Source organism: Trichechus manatus, unplaced genomic scaffold (genome assembly GCF_000243295.1).
Source record: "Trichechus manatus latirostris isolate Lorelei unplaced genomic scaffold, TriManLat1.0 scaffold00001, whole genome shotgun sequence".
Lineage (NCBI taxonomy): Eukaryota > Metazoa > Chordata > Mammalia > Sirenia > Trichechidae > Trichechus > Trichechus manatus.
The window spans coordinates 9,986,994-10,005,926 of NW_004443937.1; the positions used below are offsets into that span (position 1 = coordinate 9,986,994).

The following is an 18,933-nucleotide window of genomic DNA, read 5'->3' on the forward strand; positions in this document are numbered from 1 at the left end:
ATGTACATCCTGGGAATCTGGAGGCGCAGCATGTATACCATGTATAGGACCAGGGCACTCAGCTCGGCCATTGACACTGTATGACCACTCCTCAGCCCCTTGACCTCCTTGGTACCCACCTCTGTAAGCTGGAAAAAAAAGACAAACTAACATTTATTAGACATCAACCATGTCCTAGGAATACACTTTAGTTAATCCTCAGAATTACCCTCTGAGGTACTATTATTATCCTCATTTTTGCTGATGAGGCAATTGAGGCTCAGAGTGGTTAAATAACTTGCCCAAGGTCACAGAGCAAGTTAGAAGTGGAACTGGGATTTGAGCTTAGGCCTATCCATGTTCTTTTTAGTGCTCCTCACTGGATAAGGTGATCCCCTCTATGATTATTGCAGAATATTTTCATAAATCAAGAAAATTATAAATAAGAGGATGGAAATCACCCCACCTACTTTCCACAGCCCCTATAAACAACCACTCCATATTAATATTCGGATATGTTTCCTTCTAATCCTTTTTCTCTTTATACCTGTGTATGAATACACACACATATATCCCTATATACGCATTTAATCAAAACTGGAAGTATAATTCCCTTTCCACTTTGGCACAGTGACTTTGTTGGGTTTGTTCATTGATTGTTTCAGCAAACATGAATTGTCAAGCCCTTTCCTAGCTCTGATGTCCTAGATTCCCTGATGTAGTGGAGAAAACAAGCTTCCATAGCAATGTCTGTCTGTCTCTCTGAATTACCAGGATTTCGGCACCTCTATTCCTAAGCAGGAAAAACTTTTGAGCCTGGCTGGAGACAGCTTTCTCTGGAGTGAGGCAGACGTGGTCCAGGCAACCAACGACTTCAACCCAAACTACAAAATCAGCGAGGGTACTTTTGCTGTCATCTACAGAGGGCAAAAGCATGGCACGCCCTTCGTCTTCAAGAAGCTCAAGGAGGCAAGTGCTTCTTAATTTCTAGTAAGGGGTGGAGGTTGCCTGGGTAAGACTGGGTTTTCATGTTTAAATGTCTTTTTCCACAGGCGGCCTGCTCAAGCCCAGGATCAGTCGAAAGATTCTTTCAGGTGGAGGTACAGGTGTGTCTTAGGTAAGCCTGCCCTTGGAAAACACTTTATTAATAACAGTAGCTAACCCTTCTATAGTGCTTCCTATGCATCAGGCTTGTTTTAAGGACTTTATATGTATAAACTCATTTAATTCTCACAATAACCTTATAGTGTAGCTACTATTATTACGTTATTTTTCAGAGGAATAAAAGGAGGCACAGAGAAGTTATGTGTCTTGTCCAAGGTCACACGGCTAGTAAGTGGTAGAGTCGGGATTTAAACCCAGGTGGTCTGGCTTCAGAGTCCATGCTTTTTTATGTAGCTACTTGTAGGCATAGATTAGAATTTTAAAAATACCTTGATTTACTTAGCACAACTCCTTCCTTCCAAGGAGGAAGAAATGTGTTTTTATCCCATTTTTAGAGATGCAGCAGACTTACAGAATCCAACTTTATATAGCCCTGAAAGCTGAAGTCAGCCAACTACGACCTGCTGGCTACATTCTGCCTGCTGCCTCTTTGTAGGGACTGCAAGCTAAGAATGATTGTCACATTTTTATTTAAGTGGTTGAGAAGAATCAGAAGAAGAAGAATATTTTGTGACACATTAAAATTATATGAAATTCAAATCTCAGTGTCCATAAATAAAGTTTTATTGACATACTCATTCATTTACATATCGTAATGTAAATTTATATATCGTAGCAGCATCTATGGCTGCTTTAGTACTTTAATGCAGAGTTGAGTAGTTGCAGCAGAGACTGTATGGCCTATACAACCCAAAATATTTACTACTTAGCCCTTTACAGAAAAAATTTTCTAACCCTGGTCTAGAGCAATAAATCTCTTCAAAAGTCATCCTCAAACTCACTCATTTTACAGATGAGGGAACTGAGGCTGAAGAAGTGAAGTGAGCCTCCCAGTCACAGGTATGGACTGGGAAGGAGAAGGGGAAGGACTGTTTGGAGACCTGGGGCTCTACCATCATTGACTGATAGACTTAAATGCGTGTTGAGACCTGTCATGTGCTGGACACCAGCTGTCAGCCAGCCTTGGCAAGTGACTGTCTGGGTTTCCTCTGCCTATGTGGAGCCTTGGACAAGTAAACATGACTATTGTAGAGTATTTTCATAAATCAAGAAAATTATAAATAAGAGAGTGGAAATCACTCCACCTACTTTCCATAGCCCCCATAAATAACCACTCCTGTATTAATATTTAGGTATGTTCCCTTCTAATTCTTTTTCTGTTCATACATGTGTATAAACACACACACACACACACACCCCTTTACACACATTTAATCAAAACTGGAAGTATAATTCCCTTTCTACTTTGGGACAATGGCTTCATGGAGTTGGCATCCACTCATTCATTGATTGTTCCAGCAAATGTGAATTGTCAAGCCCTTTCCTAGGCTCTAGGGAGTGCAGACTTGAAGAACACCCAGCCCGTCTTGGAGAAGTTTATGGTCCAATGGGGAGACTGATGTGTAAATAGCTAACTCAATAATGAGTATGAAAATCATGAAGTTGGATGCACTGGGGGGAGTGGAGGAGGGCAGAGAGCTCAGGCAGGAGTCCATTTGTAATAGTTCTGGGGAGATTTGATCAGGGTCTGACCCAAGGGAGAGGAGAGGGGAGTGAGGGGGAAATCTTGAAAGCTATATATGACAGTTAGTGGTGACTAATTAGATGTGGGAGGTAAGGAGGTTTTTAGGAAACTAGGTGGACAGTGGTGCCCTTTGCTGAGATAATAAATATGAGCGGAGAAGTTGGTTTGGGACTTACTGAGTCTAGAACATTCCCCTGGAGCATCAGATGCTGTTAGACACAGGTTAGAGCTCGGCATGGGGCTAGAGATATGAGACTTAGGAGTGTTCTTCAGAAAGATCGGAGGTAGCTAGAGGAGCAGCAGATAAAACAAGATGATGGGCCTGGCTGGGGAACACTCATAACTCAGAGGAAGGCAAAGGAGGAAGGTCTTAGTGAAAAGATCAAGAAAGAGTAGTCAGAGAGGTAAGAGGAGAGTCAGGAGGGAATGGTGACTCAGAACCCTGTGACGAAGATTTTGGGGAAGAAGCCCAGTCCTGGAGTCAGGAGTCAAACAGACCTGGGATCTAGTCCTTGGCTTCAATGTTTGCTAGATTGTGACCGTGGGCAAGTTCCTTAACCTCTGAGGCTGTCTTTCTGGAAGATGGAGTGGTTAAGGTGTCAAATACTGCAGAGCAGTGAGGCAGGATGAGGACCACTAGACCTAGAGCTCTTTGAGGGCAGCCAGGTTTCGTTCTTTCCCCCTGGTGCTGGCCCCTCAGGGCTCAGCGCATATGATGCGTGGGAGGGGACTGGTGGCCTCAGGGGAGGGGAGAGGGAAGAAGAGGGATCACAGAGGTGGGAGGGGAAGAAGCAGAACAGCCTTTGATTATTCTTTCTGTCTGGCTCCTCACCCCTGCACTGATGCTTGCTTTCAGATGCTGCCACCCCAACGTCTTACCTCTGCTCGGCTTCTGCACTGGAAGCCGGTTTCATGGCTTGATCCACCCGTACATGGCAAATGGTTCGTTACAGGACAGACTCCAGGGTCAGGTAAAGGACTGGGTCATGGTCAAAGAATTCGGCAGCACCCAGGTAGGGAACCTAGGGTTAAGGACTTACAGGAATCCAGAGGGGAGAGAGGCTATCCAGGAGAGACCAGGGAGGGCTCAAGAAGTTGGGCCCCAATAGATAAGGTCTGATAAGCATCCTCAGGTAAAAACCTATAAAAAATTATTTAACAAGAGGTATCTCATTCAAGTCAAGAATAAGACAAAGGTGTCCCATAGCACTAATTGTATTCAACATTGTTCTGGAAGTCTTAGCCAATGCAGTAGGACAAGAAAAAGAACTAATAAAAATTGTTGAGAAGTGGAAGCAAAATTTTATTATGTTATTCCAGTCTATTAACAGATGAATGGATAAATAAAATGTGATGTATACATATAATAGAATGTTATTCAGCCATAAAGAAAAATGAAGTTCTAATACATGCTAAGGAGCCCTGGTGGCGCAGTGGCTAAGAGCTCAGCTACTAACCAAAAGGGCGGCAGTTCGAATCCACCAGCTGCTCCTTGGAAACCCATGGGGCAGTTCTACTCTGTCCTGTGGGGTTGTTATGAGTGTCAGAATCGACTCAACAGCAACAGGGTTTTTTTTTTTTTACTTAAATACATGCTAAAACATGGATGAACCTTCAAAACATTATGCTGAGCCAATAAGCCAGACACAGAAGGATAAATATTGTATGACCCACTTACATGAAATATATAGAATAGGCAAATGCATAGAGACAGAAGTTTGTTGGTGGTTACCGGGGCTGGAGGGAGGGGGAAATGGGGAGTTATTGCTTACTGGATACAGAGTTTCTGTTTGGGGTGTTGAGAAAGTTTTGGAAATAGATAGTAGTGATGGTTGCACAACATTGTGAATGTAATTAATGCCACTGAACCATACACTTAAAAATGGTTAAAACGGCAAATTTTAGGTTGTATATATTTTACCACAATTAAAAAAAAAAAAACACTTAAAAGCAAAGAAATTGCTCCCAATATCTACCTATTTGTTTGTGCATTAATGGAATATCTCTGGAATGATATATAGCAAACTGGTACCCTGTCTACCTCTGGAGAGGAGAACTAGGTGGCTGGGGCACAGGATGGGAAGGAAACTTTGACTATATACCCTTTTGTGCCTTTTGAATATTATATCATGTGAATGTAATACTTATTAAAACATAACGATTTTTAAAACAAACAGGCCCCCTCCCCATAAAATCTTCAAACAGAGAGGAGTTATTCCACAAAATAATTGCTTCCCATGGCAGGGACCAGACAAAGCAGTTGTTCCTGGGATAGTGCCGATTGTTAGCTATTCTGAGCTCTCACTATGCGCCAGACTTCTTCCGGGATAAGGGCTTTCCATGTGTCTTCTCCCTTGGTCCTCGCCACAACCCAGGAGGGCTCCCCACTCTCCAAAAGAGGGGTCTCTGGTACCAGGGAGATAAAGTGACTTGCCCAAAGGAATATAACTGATAAATGCCAGGGTGAGGGTTTGAATTGGGTTTGCCTGGCTCCAGATCTCAGGAGTTTTGAGAAGAAACCTGTAAGGGGTTATCAGGACCAGTTCTTATAGGATGTGGGGCCTAAGACGGGACTTTTGAAAAAATAGGTGGTGACTTAGCCTGAGACATTCAGTCACAGAACAACAGCAGCAGCCCGCAATCTTCATCAGCTCCTGTGAAGTCTGCCCAAATACGCATTGAAATTGGCATAAGGACAGTGTACCTCGTGTGCAGACAAGCTCCATGGCCCTCTCCCAACCAGACTACTGCTCCTAAGCCCCTTCTGTGTGCAAATTCCAGAGCTGCCACTGTAATAGTCATAAGAATAAAAATAGCTGCTGTTTATTGAGCATCTACTATGTGGCAGGAGCCCTGGTGGCTCAGTAGTTAAGAGCTCAGCTGCTAACCAAAGGGTCAGCAGTTCAAATCCACCAGCCCCTCCTTGGAAACCCTGTGGGGCAGTTCTGCTCTGTCCTACAGGATCACTATGAGTTGGAATCAACTTGACAGCAATGGGTTTACTATGTGGTAGGTGCTATGCTAGGAGCATACTCCCTTGGTGTATAGTCCCTATACTTGAATCCTTATAATAACACTAAAACATGGGGATTAATATTTCCATTTTATACCTAAGGAAATTGAGGCTCAGAGATGTTAAGTATGTTTTCCAAAGTCACACAGCTAGTACAACGAGTGCATGTCTGAGCTGTGATTGACACCTGGATTTGTCTGATGTTACGACCTATACCTTTGCCCTGCTGCAGAGGACATGAGGGCTGGAGGAGAGCCAGGAGCCCAGGGCCCTGCCATCCGGCCTTGAAAAGGCATGGGGGTCAGTATGTCTCCCTTTTTTCTTTCCCTCAGGGCAGCTCAGACCCCCTGCCCTGGCCCCTGCGTGTTCAAATCTGCTTAGGGCTGCTCCAAGCTGTGGAGCACCTGCATGGCCTGGAGATCATCCACAGTAACATCAAGAGGTGAGAGCTGACTGGACCCCTCCAGGCCTGGGCTGCAAGGATGAGAACAGCACACACCCCTGAGTCCCCTCACTCTGCCTCTTGTCTCTCTGCCCTTGGGTGTCTCCTCTCAGTATCTCTGGATTATGCTCCATCTCTGAGTGCTCCCCACGCCTGCCTGTCACCACATTTGTCTTTCTGAGTGGGGGTTTTCCCCACAAGCATTCCACCCGTGATGTACTGCACACCCCACTCAGTAGCTGGTCTGTACCCTCTCAGGCCCTGAGCTCTGGGCCACTCTAGGATTTTGAGCTCTTGCTCAAACCCTTCTCAGAGACCTGTCCCCTGCTTGTGTACCTGTTGGTGAAAGCAGTCCTGTGTCAAGGAGGCCCCTGCAGGTAAGATGTGCACCTCCGCACCTCATATCACTCTGCTCCAGCCACCCAAGAACATGAGATCCCCTCCTGGGCCCTGGCCGCAAACTGGCCCCGGAACACTAGCGTTCACACTTCCCCAAAGTCCTCTCCCCATGTGGCTGGTGGAAGCCCTTTTCCTCTTTTCTCTCCCCTGATTTTTATTTTATTAAACAAATAATTATAATAGCAAGACAGGAACTGAAAGGGTGAGAGGTCATCACTAACCCTTCCTCCCCGACTCATCAGCTGGCCTCTGCTCGTCTGTTTCTTTTTTCAGTCCCTTTCCACACAAAACTCTTAGCCCTAAGGCAGAGTGGTTACCTGGCTACCAATTCATGTTCCGTTTTTCCCCCTTCATTTAAACATGGTAAATAAACATTTTCCCACATTGCATATCATCATTTTAAGACACGTCTTCATATTCCATTGTGGGGATGTGCCCACCGTTTACTTAACCACTCCCAATAATGGCTGTAGGTCCCTGGGTGGTGTAAATGGTTTGCTCTTGGCTACTAAGTGAAAGGTTGGCAGTTCGAACACACCCAGTGGCACTGTGGAAGAAAGGCCTGGAGATCTACTTCCGTAAAGATTACAGCCAATATCGCCCTGAGATACCCTTTAAATCTGGAACTGAACCCACTCCTGGAGGTCACCTTTCAGACAAATAATAGATTGGTTCATAAAATACACTCGTGAGTACTATGCTCCTTTTAAATAATCATCTATATGAGACCAAATGGTCGATATTTACCCTTAAGCAAAGATGAGAAGGTAAGGGGGAGCAGGGAAGCTAGATTAATGAAAACAGAACAATCAGAATGGAAATAATGAGAATGCTGACACACTGTGAGAAATGTAACCAGTGACACTGAACAATATGTATAGAAATTGTTAAAGGGGAACCTAATTTACTGTGTAAACTTTCCCTAAAAATACAATGTAAATAAACAAATAAAAGTTTACAGCTGAGACAACCCAATGGAGCTCAGTTCTACTCTGTAACACACGGGGTTGCCATGAGTTGGAATTGACTCTATGACAATGGGTTTTTTGTTTGTTTTGGTTAATCGTGGTTATTGGTATTGGTGTTTACTGGTTAGTTCTACACGGAATATTTTTACACATGTAGCTTTTTTCTTTTTTTGTAGTAGGTGCTTTCTGAGAGTTAATTCTCAAGGGATGGATGACTGGGTTGAAGGGTATTTTCATTGCTCTTTTATTCTTCCTTATTCCGTCGGGTTCAGTCACAAAGGATGACTCATTTAGACTTGAGTCAGCTGGGCCAGGGCTGAGGATTGGAGCAGCTTTGAAAGGGATCCACCCAACACAACCTGTGAGGTTGGCAGTTGGCAGGCAAGGTGGATCAGGGTTGACATCTGTGGGGGTCAGAGAGGCTGACCTCTCTGGCCACATCGAATGCCCGTCCTGGGGCAGCAAGACTAATGCTTAGCCCCGTCCTCATTTGCTGGTTGGGGTGGGCTCCATGCCTTCCCTGCCCCTGTAAGGACTGGCTCAGAAATTCCATGTTGAGGGTCTTCAGTGACCCCAACTTGCAGGGGCTGACATTGCTCACTGCTAAGTTGTTTTCTGAAAGGATCTCCTGGAAACCTCCTCTCGTTCAGCTCAAAATGAGAGGATTCTCTTTGCTTTCTTTTCTGCAGCTCCAACGTTTTGCTAGACCAAAACTTCACCCCCAAGCTGGCTCATCCAATGGCTCACCTGTGCCCTGTCAACAAAAGGTCAAAATACACCATGATGAAAACCCACCTTTTCCAGGCCTCAGCTGCATATCTGCCAGAAGATTTCATCAGGGTGGGGCAGCTGACAAAGCGAGTCGACATCTTTAGCTGTGGAATAGTAAGAGCTTCGTTCTGCATTCAGTTGTCCTTCCCAGGGCTCCTTTGTAAACACAGGATATAGTACTGCTCATAGATATGTTCCATCAAAGTATAGCAGGGGTTGGCAAACTGTGGCCCACAGGCCAGATCTGGCCCATGGCCTGTTTTGTATGATTGCTATGAGTCAGAATTGACTCGACAGCCGTGGGTTTGGGTTTTGATTTTGGAGAGCTAAGAGTGCTTTTTACATTTTTAAATGGTTGCATAAAAGACAAACAACAAAAAAGAGTATGTGACAGAGACTGTGACCCACAGGCCTGTAAAATAGTTACTATCTGGCCTGTTACAGAAGAAGTTTGCTGACCCTTGAAATAAAGTCACTCATGAGTGACTTCATTCTAGCAGGCGAAAATATTGTCTCCTGTCTTCACTGATTCCCATCCAACCATCCATCTAATTATCTGTCCAATTGTGTTTGTTCTTGTGTTTGTGCATACATCTGTCTGTCTACCCAATCATTCACTCAACCATTCATCCAACACCCATCCATCCATTCATTCATCCATCATCTACCTGTTCATTCAGTATTCATCCATTCACCCATCCCATCCACTCATCCATTCACTCATTCCATCTATCCTATCCCATCCCATTTATTCATCCATTCTATTCATCTATACATTCCATCTAACTGTCCACCCATCCATCCACTCATACACCCTTGCATCCAATATCCCTCCACACCACCACCATCCCTGACCATCTATCATTACTATTCCTAAACTAAAACAACATCCCACCCACCAGGAGCTCCTGGTCCGGTGTAGCAGTCTCCAAAGCATATTTCTGTAGAAACACCAATTCCTTGGGATCTCTATAGGTTTGTTGTGTTAATAGGATTTTGTGTCCAAGTAAATTTGAGAAGTACTGGGGTAAGCAAAGTCAAGCAGATTTCTTTACTATAGGATGAATCAGAGCCTTTAATATGCTAATGAGCATTGTGAATTCGCCAGGCGAGGGAAAACAGTATGCAGTGTTTCCCAAACTAATTTGACTATGGAACCTTGTTTTCTTAGTGTGTCTCTCAGCGTAAGTGTCCAATGGAACCCAGTTTGAGAAATGCTGGCTAAGAAAAGTGACAGTCTTTGGCTGACCTCAGCCAAGGCCAGACAGCTCCACTGCTCTTCCTCTCTAGCCTTGAACTGTGCACTTTCTCTCTCTGACCACAGTCTCTTGCCATCTACCTCTTCTACTAGTGCCTTGGTCCTGAGCCACCTTCTGCCCCCATCCCCAACCTCTACACTCTGAATTCTGGTTCCTTGACCCCCTCAGCCCCACTGTGAGTTGCTCAGTGAGGCTCAGTAGGGCTAGCCCAGGCTCCTGCTCCTTTAAGAACCAGTGGACTAACCCTTTTGGCCACTAGGGTGTGGGCCCCACCTTAGTTACTTTCAGCTATGTGACCTAGGATGTGTCACCTACTCTCTGGGCCTCAGTTTTGTCCTCTGTAAGATGGGGATAATGATATCTATGGAGATAAATGAGATAATGCATATAAACTGGTCAGCACATAGTAAGTGCTCAAGTAAGGGAACTGTTATTATTGTTGTGGTTATGGTTACTATTCCTACCTTTACACTCTCACTCCTGATTTTGTTTACGCAGTGATTAAGAGCTGGTTGCTAACCAAAATGTTGGCAGTTTGAATCTACCAGCCACTCCCTGGAAACCCTATGGGGCCGTTCTACTTTATCCTGTAGGGTCACTATGAGTTGGAATCAACTCGACAGCAACGGGTCTTGACTTTCTAACTCAGCTCTTGGTGTCACAGTTGACTTCCCCATGAGTGAACATTCATTCATTGAGTGCCCCCAGGTTCCCTCCACCCCTTTTCTCAGTCCTGCCACTTACCAGCAGTATGATTTTGAACTTTGGTTCCTGCTGTGGGGATAACAGTGCATTTCTCAGTGTTTTCTGGTAAGCATTAAATGACCTAGCCTCTGTAAAGGGCTCAACACAGCGCCTGCCATATGGAAGGGGCAGAGGAAAGGCTTGTTTATTCATTTCCCCTTTTCTTCCCTGCCTTCCTAGCAGAGTCTGGTCAGGGAGTCCCTTTCAGTTGGCTTCTGCCCAGGGCTTCCTGAACCCCTGCTGCAAATTTACATTTCTAACAAGTTCCCAGGTGATGCTAATGCTGTTGGTTAGGGACCAATTCTGAGAATCACTAGTAGATCAGTTGTTCTCAAAATTTATTACATGTAAGAATCACCTGGGGATCTTGTTAAAATGTAGATTCTGATTCAGTATATCTGGGGTGGAAATGCAAATTCTCAGCAGGGATTGGAACCAGGAAGAACCTGTCTGAAGCCCTGCTCCTGCCCTGCCCCACGTGCGGCAGTGGTGCTCTCTGCTGCCCCCTCCTGGCTACTGCCAGTCTGTTATTAACCCTACTGACTCCAGATCAAAGGAGCACAGGTAGTGCAGTGGTTAAAGTGCTTGGCTGCTAACCAATAGGTCAGCAATTCAAATCCGCCAGCTGCTCCGAGGTAGAAAGATATAGCAATCTGCTTCTGTAAAGATTTACAGCCTTGGAAGCCCTATTGGGCAGTTCTGCTGTATCCTGCAGGGTTGCTATGAGTCCAAATCCACTTGTCGGCAGTGGCTATGGTTCTTTGGCTCCAGATCGTCTCTGTTATCCCTTCCTTTCTCTGGGAGTGGAGGATTTCATGGCAGTTAATGTGTAATTGAAACTCCTTATCTCGGTGGGTCTCTTGGGAGTATATTATTTCTTTCTAATAAACAAGAGGTGGGGGTGGGCTGTCAAGTCTAAATCTTCATACATTCACCCACTAACAATTTTATAATCCAGTTCATCTTATTCTGCTAAATGGCATACATCACTTTTGCATTCAATTGCAAATATTATAGTTGCATTTTAAAAAGAAGTTACATCATAGATAGCTAAGACACACACACACACACACACACACACACACACACACACACACACACACATATACGTATATATCTCGTTATACATATATGTCCCATTCGAATGTGTGAGTAAGCAGAGGAGGGAGCACCACAGATTATTAGTGTTTAGGGCTCTCACATGCCTTAATCCGGCCCTCTACACACACATGGAGACTTGGTGGCACAGTGGTTAAGAGCTCGGCTGCTAACCAAAAGTTGGCAGTTCAAATCTGCTTGGAAACACTATGGGGCAGTTCTGCTCTGTCCTATAGGGTCGCTATGAATTGGAATCGACTCCATGGCAACGGGTTGTTTTTTTTTGTTTTGTACACACACACACACACACGTACACACACACACAAATTTGAACTCCATCCTCCCTGCCTTGCTCTCAATTGATTGGAACCTTCTATAGGCACCTGAGAGGAGTCTTAAGCTGGAGAAGGTGTTTAGTGATATTCTCATGTTCTAGATTTGGGGCAAGTTAAGTGTCTCTGCTGGCAAGTGTCAGGGCTCAACCTGGAGCCCAGACTTTGTTACTGAGAAGAGGTTTCTCTCTTGGGCAGAATCTCCTGCCTGGCCTTGTGCGTGAGTGTCTGAACCATGTAACTGCATGTTCTCTCTAGGTGTTAGCCGAGGTCCTCACTGGCATGGCTGCGATGGACAATGACCGAAGCCCGATTTACCTGGTAAGGGAGCCAGTCATTTCTGGCTGGGTGGTACATTATAGCAACCCTATAGGACAGAGTAGAACTGCTCCATAGGGTTTTCAGTGCTGTAAATCTTTACGGAACAAGACTGCCACATCTTTTTCCCGCACAGTGATTGGTGGCTTTGAACCGCCGACCTTTCAGTTAGCAGCCAAGCACTTAACCATTGTGCCACCAGGGCTCCCAAATATAACATATTACCTGTGAAATATATTATGTGACATATAACTTATATAAATATATGTACTTTTTTGCCTATAAATGTATTTATTAATATTTATATAGCTTAGCTTCTGTTTGTATGCATATTTCAGGTTTCTGCTTTTTATATAGTACAAAAAGTATAAAATATGTAATATCTAAATACAATAAATATTAAAAGTATAAATATACATAATATAATCTATACATAATATTTATATATTATATAGTGAAGATATATATATATATATATATGGGTTATATATATATATATATATATGGGTTATACGTAACGGAGCCCTGGTGGCACAGTGGTTAAGAGCTCGGCTGCAAACCAAAAGCTCTGCAGTTCAAATCCACCAGCCGCTCCTTGGAAACCCTATGGGGCAGTTCTACTCTGTCCTATATGGTTGCTGAGTTGGAATCGACTTGACGGCAACGGTTTTTTTTTTTTGGTTGGGTTAGATGTATATGTTATTCTGACCCATACATATATACACATATTTATATGGTTCAGAATCCTACTTTTTAAAATGTTTATGTCATAGGAGATTGTCCATATAATTGTTAATAAAATTAAATTATTAATGTAAGTACTCAGCAAGTAGTAAGTGCTATATAAATGATAGCTATTATTACTAGTTATTATCACTAATAGACTATTGAGTTTATTTTGTCTCAAGTACCACGCTTTATGCTTTAATGCATTATATCATTTAATGTTGATGCCAGTCCTATGAGTAAATATTTTTATTATCCCCATTTTCCTGATAAGGAAACCTAGGTCTAGAACGGTTAAGCCCTGCATTTATGGTATGGGTGTGCTATGGAATGTCCTGTGCATGTGGGGAATTTAGCACTTCTCCAGTTAAATACTTTACTTGTTTCTGGGGTCCCTGCATTTATTTTTAAAAATGAAAATCCTGTTAGTGTTTTAGAAGTCGTAGAAGCTCTGGTATAGTCGTGGGGTGGGTGTGGCACGTGTGATTGGCTCCCAGCACCCTGCAGCTCACAGGAGGCATTTCACTCTTCTTCCCACAGAAAGATTTACTCCTTAGGGAGATTCCAAGTAGCACCACCTCGCTCTGCTCCAGGAGGATGGGCGTGGAGAAGGTGATGGCAAAGAAGATCTGCCAAAAGTACGTGGAGCAACGTGCGGGGAGGTTGCCAGAGGACTGCGCCGAGGCCCTGGCCACCGCCGCCTGCCTCTGCCTGCAGAGGCGCAACGCCAGCCTGGCCGAGGTAAGGGCCACTGGCTGGGGGCCCCTTACCTGGGACTTGGTCACAGCTCGGGAGCCCATCCTTTACCAAGACATGATTTCATAAACCAGGGCTGTATTGGGTTGTAAGTAACAGAAGCTACTGGGGCTCACTTGAGCAAAAAAGGGAAATGTACGGATAAAGAGATGTCTCAGGAACTCCAGGGCAGGACCAGACTCTCAGATGTCAACAGAACTCTGTCCGCTTTTGTCCGAATCTGCTTTATTCCTTCTCCCTGCAGCCCCCGTCGTCTTTCCTTTCCTCCATCCTCTTGGGGAAGGAATATGGCCCTACCCCTATTTACATGTTACAGTTCTACCCCCAACAGTTACCGCCACTGAGAGACTAAGTCACTGCGTCCCAATTCCAGCCTCCCAGAGAGAGAACCTGATTGATCTAGCTTGGGTCAAGTGTACACCCCTTGGTCAGTCAGGTTAGGTGAGGGATGTGGGGTCAAATATGTGAATCTGCCTGCTAAGAGCTTAACCCTGGATGGTGGAAGGGGTCCCAGGTCCCAGAGAAAGGGAGCATCCTTAGCCCATGGGCTAGGCAGACACCAAAAGTGATTAAACGTTTTCCTATGGCCTTGGTAGGTAGAGGTGGTTTCCATGGTAATAGAGATCAATTTGGAGGCCACTGCTAGGTCTTTCTAAGGACAAAATCACAGCCTGAGAGGCTTGTGGCGATCATCTAATCCATTAATTTTCAAATCACATTTGGCAGAGATGCTTCTTAGGAGCACCTCAGGTGTTGGCAGCAAGAAGGGTTGAGAGAGCTGCAGGCCCCACCCATGGGAGAGACACCCACTTTTAACTCATAATTTTATTGGGTTCTCAGTATGATTTCACTTGAGGAAAGGGTCTGGCAGCTGAAAGAACCTTCAAAAACCAGTGCTCTAGTGTAAGTCTCCCACTTAAGAGATGAGAGAGTTAAGGCCCAGAGAGAAGATGAGACCACAGAGTGAGGTTTCTGTCAGAGCCGGGACCACAGCCCCTTTCTCTGGACTCCAGATTCCGCCCTGACAACCATCTTGCCTGGTGACATGGCCAGAGCTGGAGACCTGAGTTATTGTGTTAAGCCTGGGGGGGTCTCCAGGTGCCCCAGTACCAGCGTTCAGTCATTCATCCAGCAGTTCTGTGCTGGGCCCTGGAGATTTATTGGTGAACAAGCAGACCCAGTCCCACTTCGCTTAGACTCACAGACATTGTGCAATAATTGTCTGTATGATGAGCTCTAGGTTAGTGTCTGATGGGGGCCCTACCCAGGAGGACTTCCTGAGGAAGTGATGTTTGAGCAGACGAAGAACAATCCCAGCATAAGGAATAAGCTCATGCAAGTGGCCTGAGGTGAGAGGGATCCTGGCAAATTCAAGGCCCTGGAGAAGGTCAGCGGGGCTAGAAGACAGAGAACATGGGGTAATGTGGTTCGTGAAGAGCTGGTGAGGAAGGAGAAGCCCAATGATAGGGGGTTTACTCGGCATGGTAAGGAGTTTTGGGAAATCACTAAGGACTTTAAGCAGGGGCAAAACACAATTAGATTTATGTTTTAAAAAGATCTCTCTTCCTCAACCACATATTCTTTCATTCAGGCCTTCATACCTTTATTCATCTCAGTCATTTGTTCAGTGTCTCAGGCTAAGCTGCTACAGTGAGGAGACTCCAAAGCACAGTGGTTTAAACAAGATAGAATTTTTTATTTCAGAAAGAGTTTGTGATGGGTGCTCTTGTCTCCCTCCTCCCCAAGGTGTGTGGCTCTGTGGCTGCCATGGAGAAGCAGCTCAGAAGTCAGGAGACATCGCTCCCTTGGAGTGGGCTTTCCAAGGGTGTGGGCACCTCCTCTAACACCCCAGAAGAAACAGATGATGTGGACAATTCTAGCCTTGAGGCTGCCTCCTCCACGAGGGAAGCACCCTGGGTGGGGGCTGCGTCCTCACCTCTACCCGCAGAGAATGGAGAAGGAAGACCATGGGGCAGTGGGGAAATGGAGACCAATTCCCCATCTGAGGCCTGTGCCAGCCAAGCGCCTCCCCAGGATGGTAAGCGCGTGGAGGTCTGGGTACTTACACACACTCACTATGTGCCCCTAACGTCAGCCCAGTGTTTACTCCTCCCATCCCCGTCATCCACTTGTTCATTTGGTTAGTCATCCATTCACCAGTCAGGTGATTGTACCAAGAGAAACCTGGGAGTCATTCTTGACCTCTCCCCCTCCTCCCTGCCCCCCTATATCCAGTCCATCACCCAGTCCCATATTTACCTCCCAAACATCTGTCAGCTCCACTCCTCTCCACTGCCACCCCCAGCCTAAGCTCTCCTGCTAGGATGACTGCAGTGGCTTCCCTGCTGTTCTGTCTGATCCATTCAGGCCCCTCACCAGCCCTTTCTCCAGGTGGCAGCCAGAGTGGTTTTTAAAAACACAAATCATGTCACCTTTGTTTAAAACCCTCAAGTGACTCCCCATTGCACTTGGGGATAACTTTGTAACTCTTCACCACGACCAGAAGGGCCTGCGTGGTCTGTCCTTGCCTGCTTCTCCATCCTCACTTTACAACAAACCCCCCATCCTCGCCAGCTACTCTTAAAGATAACTTCCATCTCTGAGACTCAGCTCCAAATATACCAGACTTCCTCCGAAATAAAAATTAGGAAGGTGTCTTCAATGCAGTGTCTCTGTCCCCTAGTAAATATGGCTCAATGAATGTCCCAGGCTCCAACCACTCCTATTGCTCTTCCTCCATGGGAAGGAGAGAGGGAGGAGTAGAGAGAGGCTGTAAGTGTTCACTCCAAAACTCCCTGCTTGTGGGGAGCAACGTGAAAGTCCCCTCTTCTCTGGAAAGGTGGGAGGTAAGTTGCAGGGCTTCCCTGCAGAGGCAGACGTGATGAAAATGCCCATTATACTCAAGGCCTGATTCAGAAACCTGATTTAAGTGAGAGACTCTGATTCAATATGGCTTTCTAAGAATTATAATAACAACTATTTTCAAATGCCTTTTGTTCAAGTTGCTCTTTTTTGCTTTCTGTTTAACAGCAGCTACAGAAACTTCATGGAAAATCGAGATCAATGAGGCCAAAAGGAAGCTGATGGAGAACATACTGCTCTACAAAGAGAAGCAACTGGACAGCATTGAGCTTTTTGGCCCCTGATGTCCAGGACAAAGCTGAGGACCCTTGTCCTTAATTGGAAAGATAAGAGTTAAATCAAGAAAAAGATCTGAAATCAAAGACTCAAGGAAAGAATTAGTCCAAAGGACTAATGAACCACATGAACCACAGTCTCCACTAGCCTGAAACCAGAAGAACTAGATGGTGCCCGGCTACCACTACTGACCGCTTTGATTGGGATCACAATAGAAGGTCTTGGACAGAGTGGAAGAAAAATGTAGAACAAAATTCAAATTCATAAAAAAGACTAGACTTACTGGTCTGATAGAAACTGGTGAAACCCCTGAGGCTATGTCCCTTAGACACCCTTCAAACCTGGAACAGAATATATTCCTGGTAATCACCTTTCAGCCAAACAATAGACAGGCCTATAAAGTGAACAGTAACATCTATGAGGAATGTGCTCCTCAGAACAATCAACCATACGAGACCAAACTGGCAGCATTTGCCCAAAAACCAAGTTCAGAAGGCAGGAAGGGGCAGGAAAGATAGGTGAATGGCAACGGGGAACCCAGGGAGGAAGTGCGTACAGTGCTGTCACATTGAGGGGATTGCAACCAATGCACAAAACAAAATGTGTATAAATTGTTGAATGAGAAACTAATTGGGTCTGTAAACTTTCACCCAGACCAGAATAAAATGTTAAAAAAAAAAAGGTCTGAGGCAGAATCTAAAATCTCCCATGAACCACACATACAAACATCTCCTGGAAGAGAGAGAAACTTCCATTTCATCAGAGTGAGTTAAGCGAGAAGAGACCTTGGCTTTTAGAAACATAAAAATCTGAGAAGCCCACTTCCTTTCTGGGGTTTGTTAGTCAGAGTTGGGTACCAGAGGAGACTGAAGTAGAAACCTTGGTACATGGGCCCAGGATGTGGTCAATTTTGTGGTTCCTGGAAGCATGTGATGATAACTACCCCAGCAGATGCTATTACCGAGCTCTCACCCCTTGACAACTGACAGAGCATCCTGCAATGCTAATACATTTTCCAGAGTTAAGATCTCTGGGTCATATTTGCCAACAACCCCTTACAAACTTCCGTGACCTAAAAGATTTTCAACTTGTGTCAGAATGCAGTTTTTGACTCACCTCTCAAGTGCTCATGTTTTAAAATGCCACACACTTGGCAAAGGACTTTGTAGGTTTTCAGCTTCCTCTGTTGGAAATCTACCAACACACAGATATTTATGTAGTGCTTACTTAGCATCTTTATCCTCCTATCCCACTAACGCTAATATTTTTAATGGAGCTTTTATTTTGAGAATATGTGTTATTTACAGCTGGATGAGGAATCAGCAGAACTAGAGTTTTACGTCTGATTCTGCTGCTAATTAAGTCAATCATTTACTCTCTGGAACCTCAGTTTCCTTCTATGTAAAATAACACCCACTCAGGCTCCCTCCCTGGGCTGTTGGGAGGAGCAGGTGAGACAGCCGGCAACAGAAACACTTTGAAAATGCACTTGTCCTGTTTTATAAGATAAATAAATAAAAAGTATTAAATGTATATTTCCGCCATGTACTTGACATTTATGTAGAGGATTTGTTTCTGAAAAGTCATGTTGCAAATGCTATTTTAAAGTCACGAGGAGAAGCATCCTATTTAAAATAATTCTACTACCATGATTTTTATTTTTTTGTAAAATAAAAATATCCTTGTACAGTCAATACATACCTTGTAATTTATTTTGTGTCCAGGTGAATTTGTTTAGAGAAAGTGCCTTGTATACATGAGAGGGACAACATGGGGGGTTAAGAGCTTGAGTGCTGATTCTGAATGTTGGCTCTGTTAATAGCTGTGTGATCTTAGGCCAAGTTAGGGAGTTACTCTGAGCCTCTGTTTCCTCATTGATACAATGGGGAAAATAAAAAGTACCTGTCATGTAGGGTGGGTGATTGTCAGGGCAAAGGGTGGGCCCTGCCTATGAAAGCATTTAGCAGCACCCCCAGCCAGGCCAGCTTTGATTTGATATATAGCATAACTGGGCGTGGGTCCCAGTCCAGGTGGACAGTGATCTGTCTGGACACCCCATCTCAAGCTCTGGTGGCTGTGAGGATTCAATGAGAGTGTGTCAAGTGCCCAGACAGGACTTGGCGTGTGATAAACCATAAAAAGCCCAAACCAGTTGCCACGGAGTCAATTCTGACTCATGGTGACCCTGTGTATCAGAGTAGAACTGCTCCATACGGTTTACAGGGCTGTGACCTTTCAGAATTAGATCACTAGGACTTCTGAGGTGCCTCTGGGTGGGTTCGAACCACCAGCCTTTATGGT

At 44.8% G+C, this 18,933-nt stretch overlaps 1 protein-coding gene across 1 annotated transcript in view; it reads left to right on the forward strand.

Annotated features, from left to right (window-relative positions):
• The window catches only part of IRAK2 (interleukin 1 receptor associated kinase 2), a 73,389-nt gene extending 56,310 nt beyond the window's left edge, over nucleotides 1-17,079 (forward strand). Inside the window, exons 5-13 of the mRNA XM_023738467.1 lie at nucleotides 754-948; nucleotides 1,032-1,096; nucleotides 3,525-3,639; nucleotides 6,014-6,123; nucleotides 8,180-8,375; nucleotides 11,953-12,015; nucleotides 13,279-13,479; nucleotides 15,241-15,532; nucleotides 16,525-17,079. Coding sequence (XP_023594235.1) covers nucleotides 754-948; nucleotides 1,032-1,096; nucleotides 3,525-3,639; nucleotides 6,014-6,123; nucleotides 8,180-8,375; nucleotides 11,953-12,015; nucleotides 13,279-13,479; nucleotides 15,241-15,532; nucleotides 16,525-16,640 — 1,353 coding nt within the window. The 3' untranslated portion in view covers nucleotides 16,641-17,079. The remainder of the gene's footprint in view (nucleotides 1-753; nucleotides 949-1,031; nucleotides 1,097-3,524; nucleotides 3,640-6,013; nucleotides 6,124-8,179; nucleotides 8,376-11,952; nucleotides 12,016-13,278; nucleotides 13,480-15,240; nucleotides 15,533-16,524) is intronic.
• Nucleotides 17,080-18,933: the final 1,854 nt, after the last annotated feature.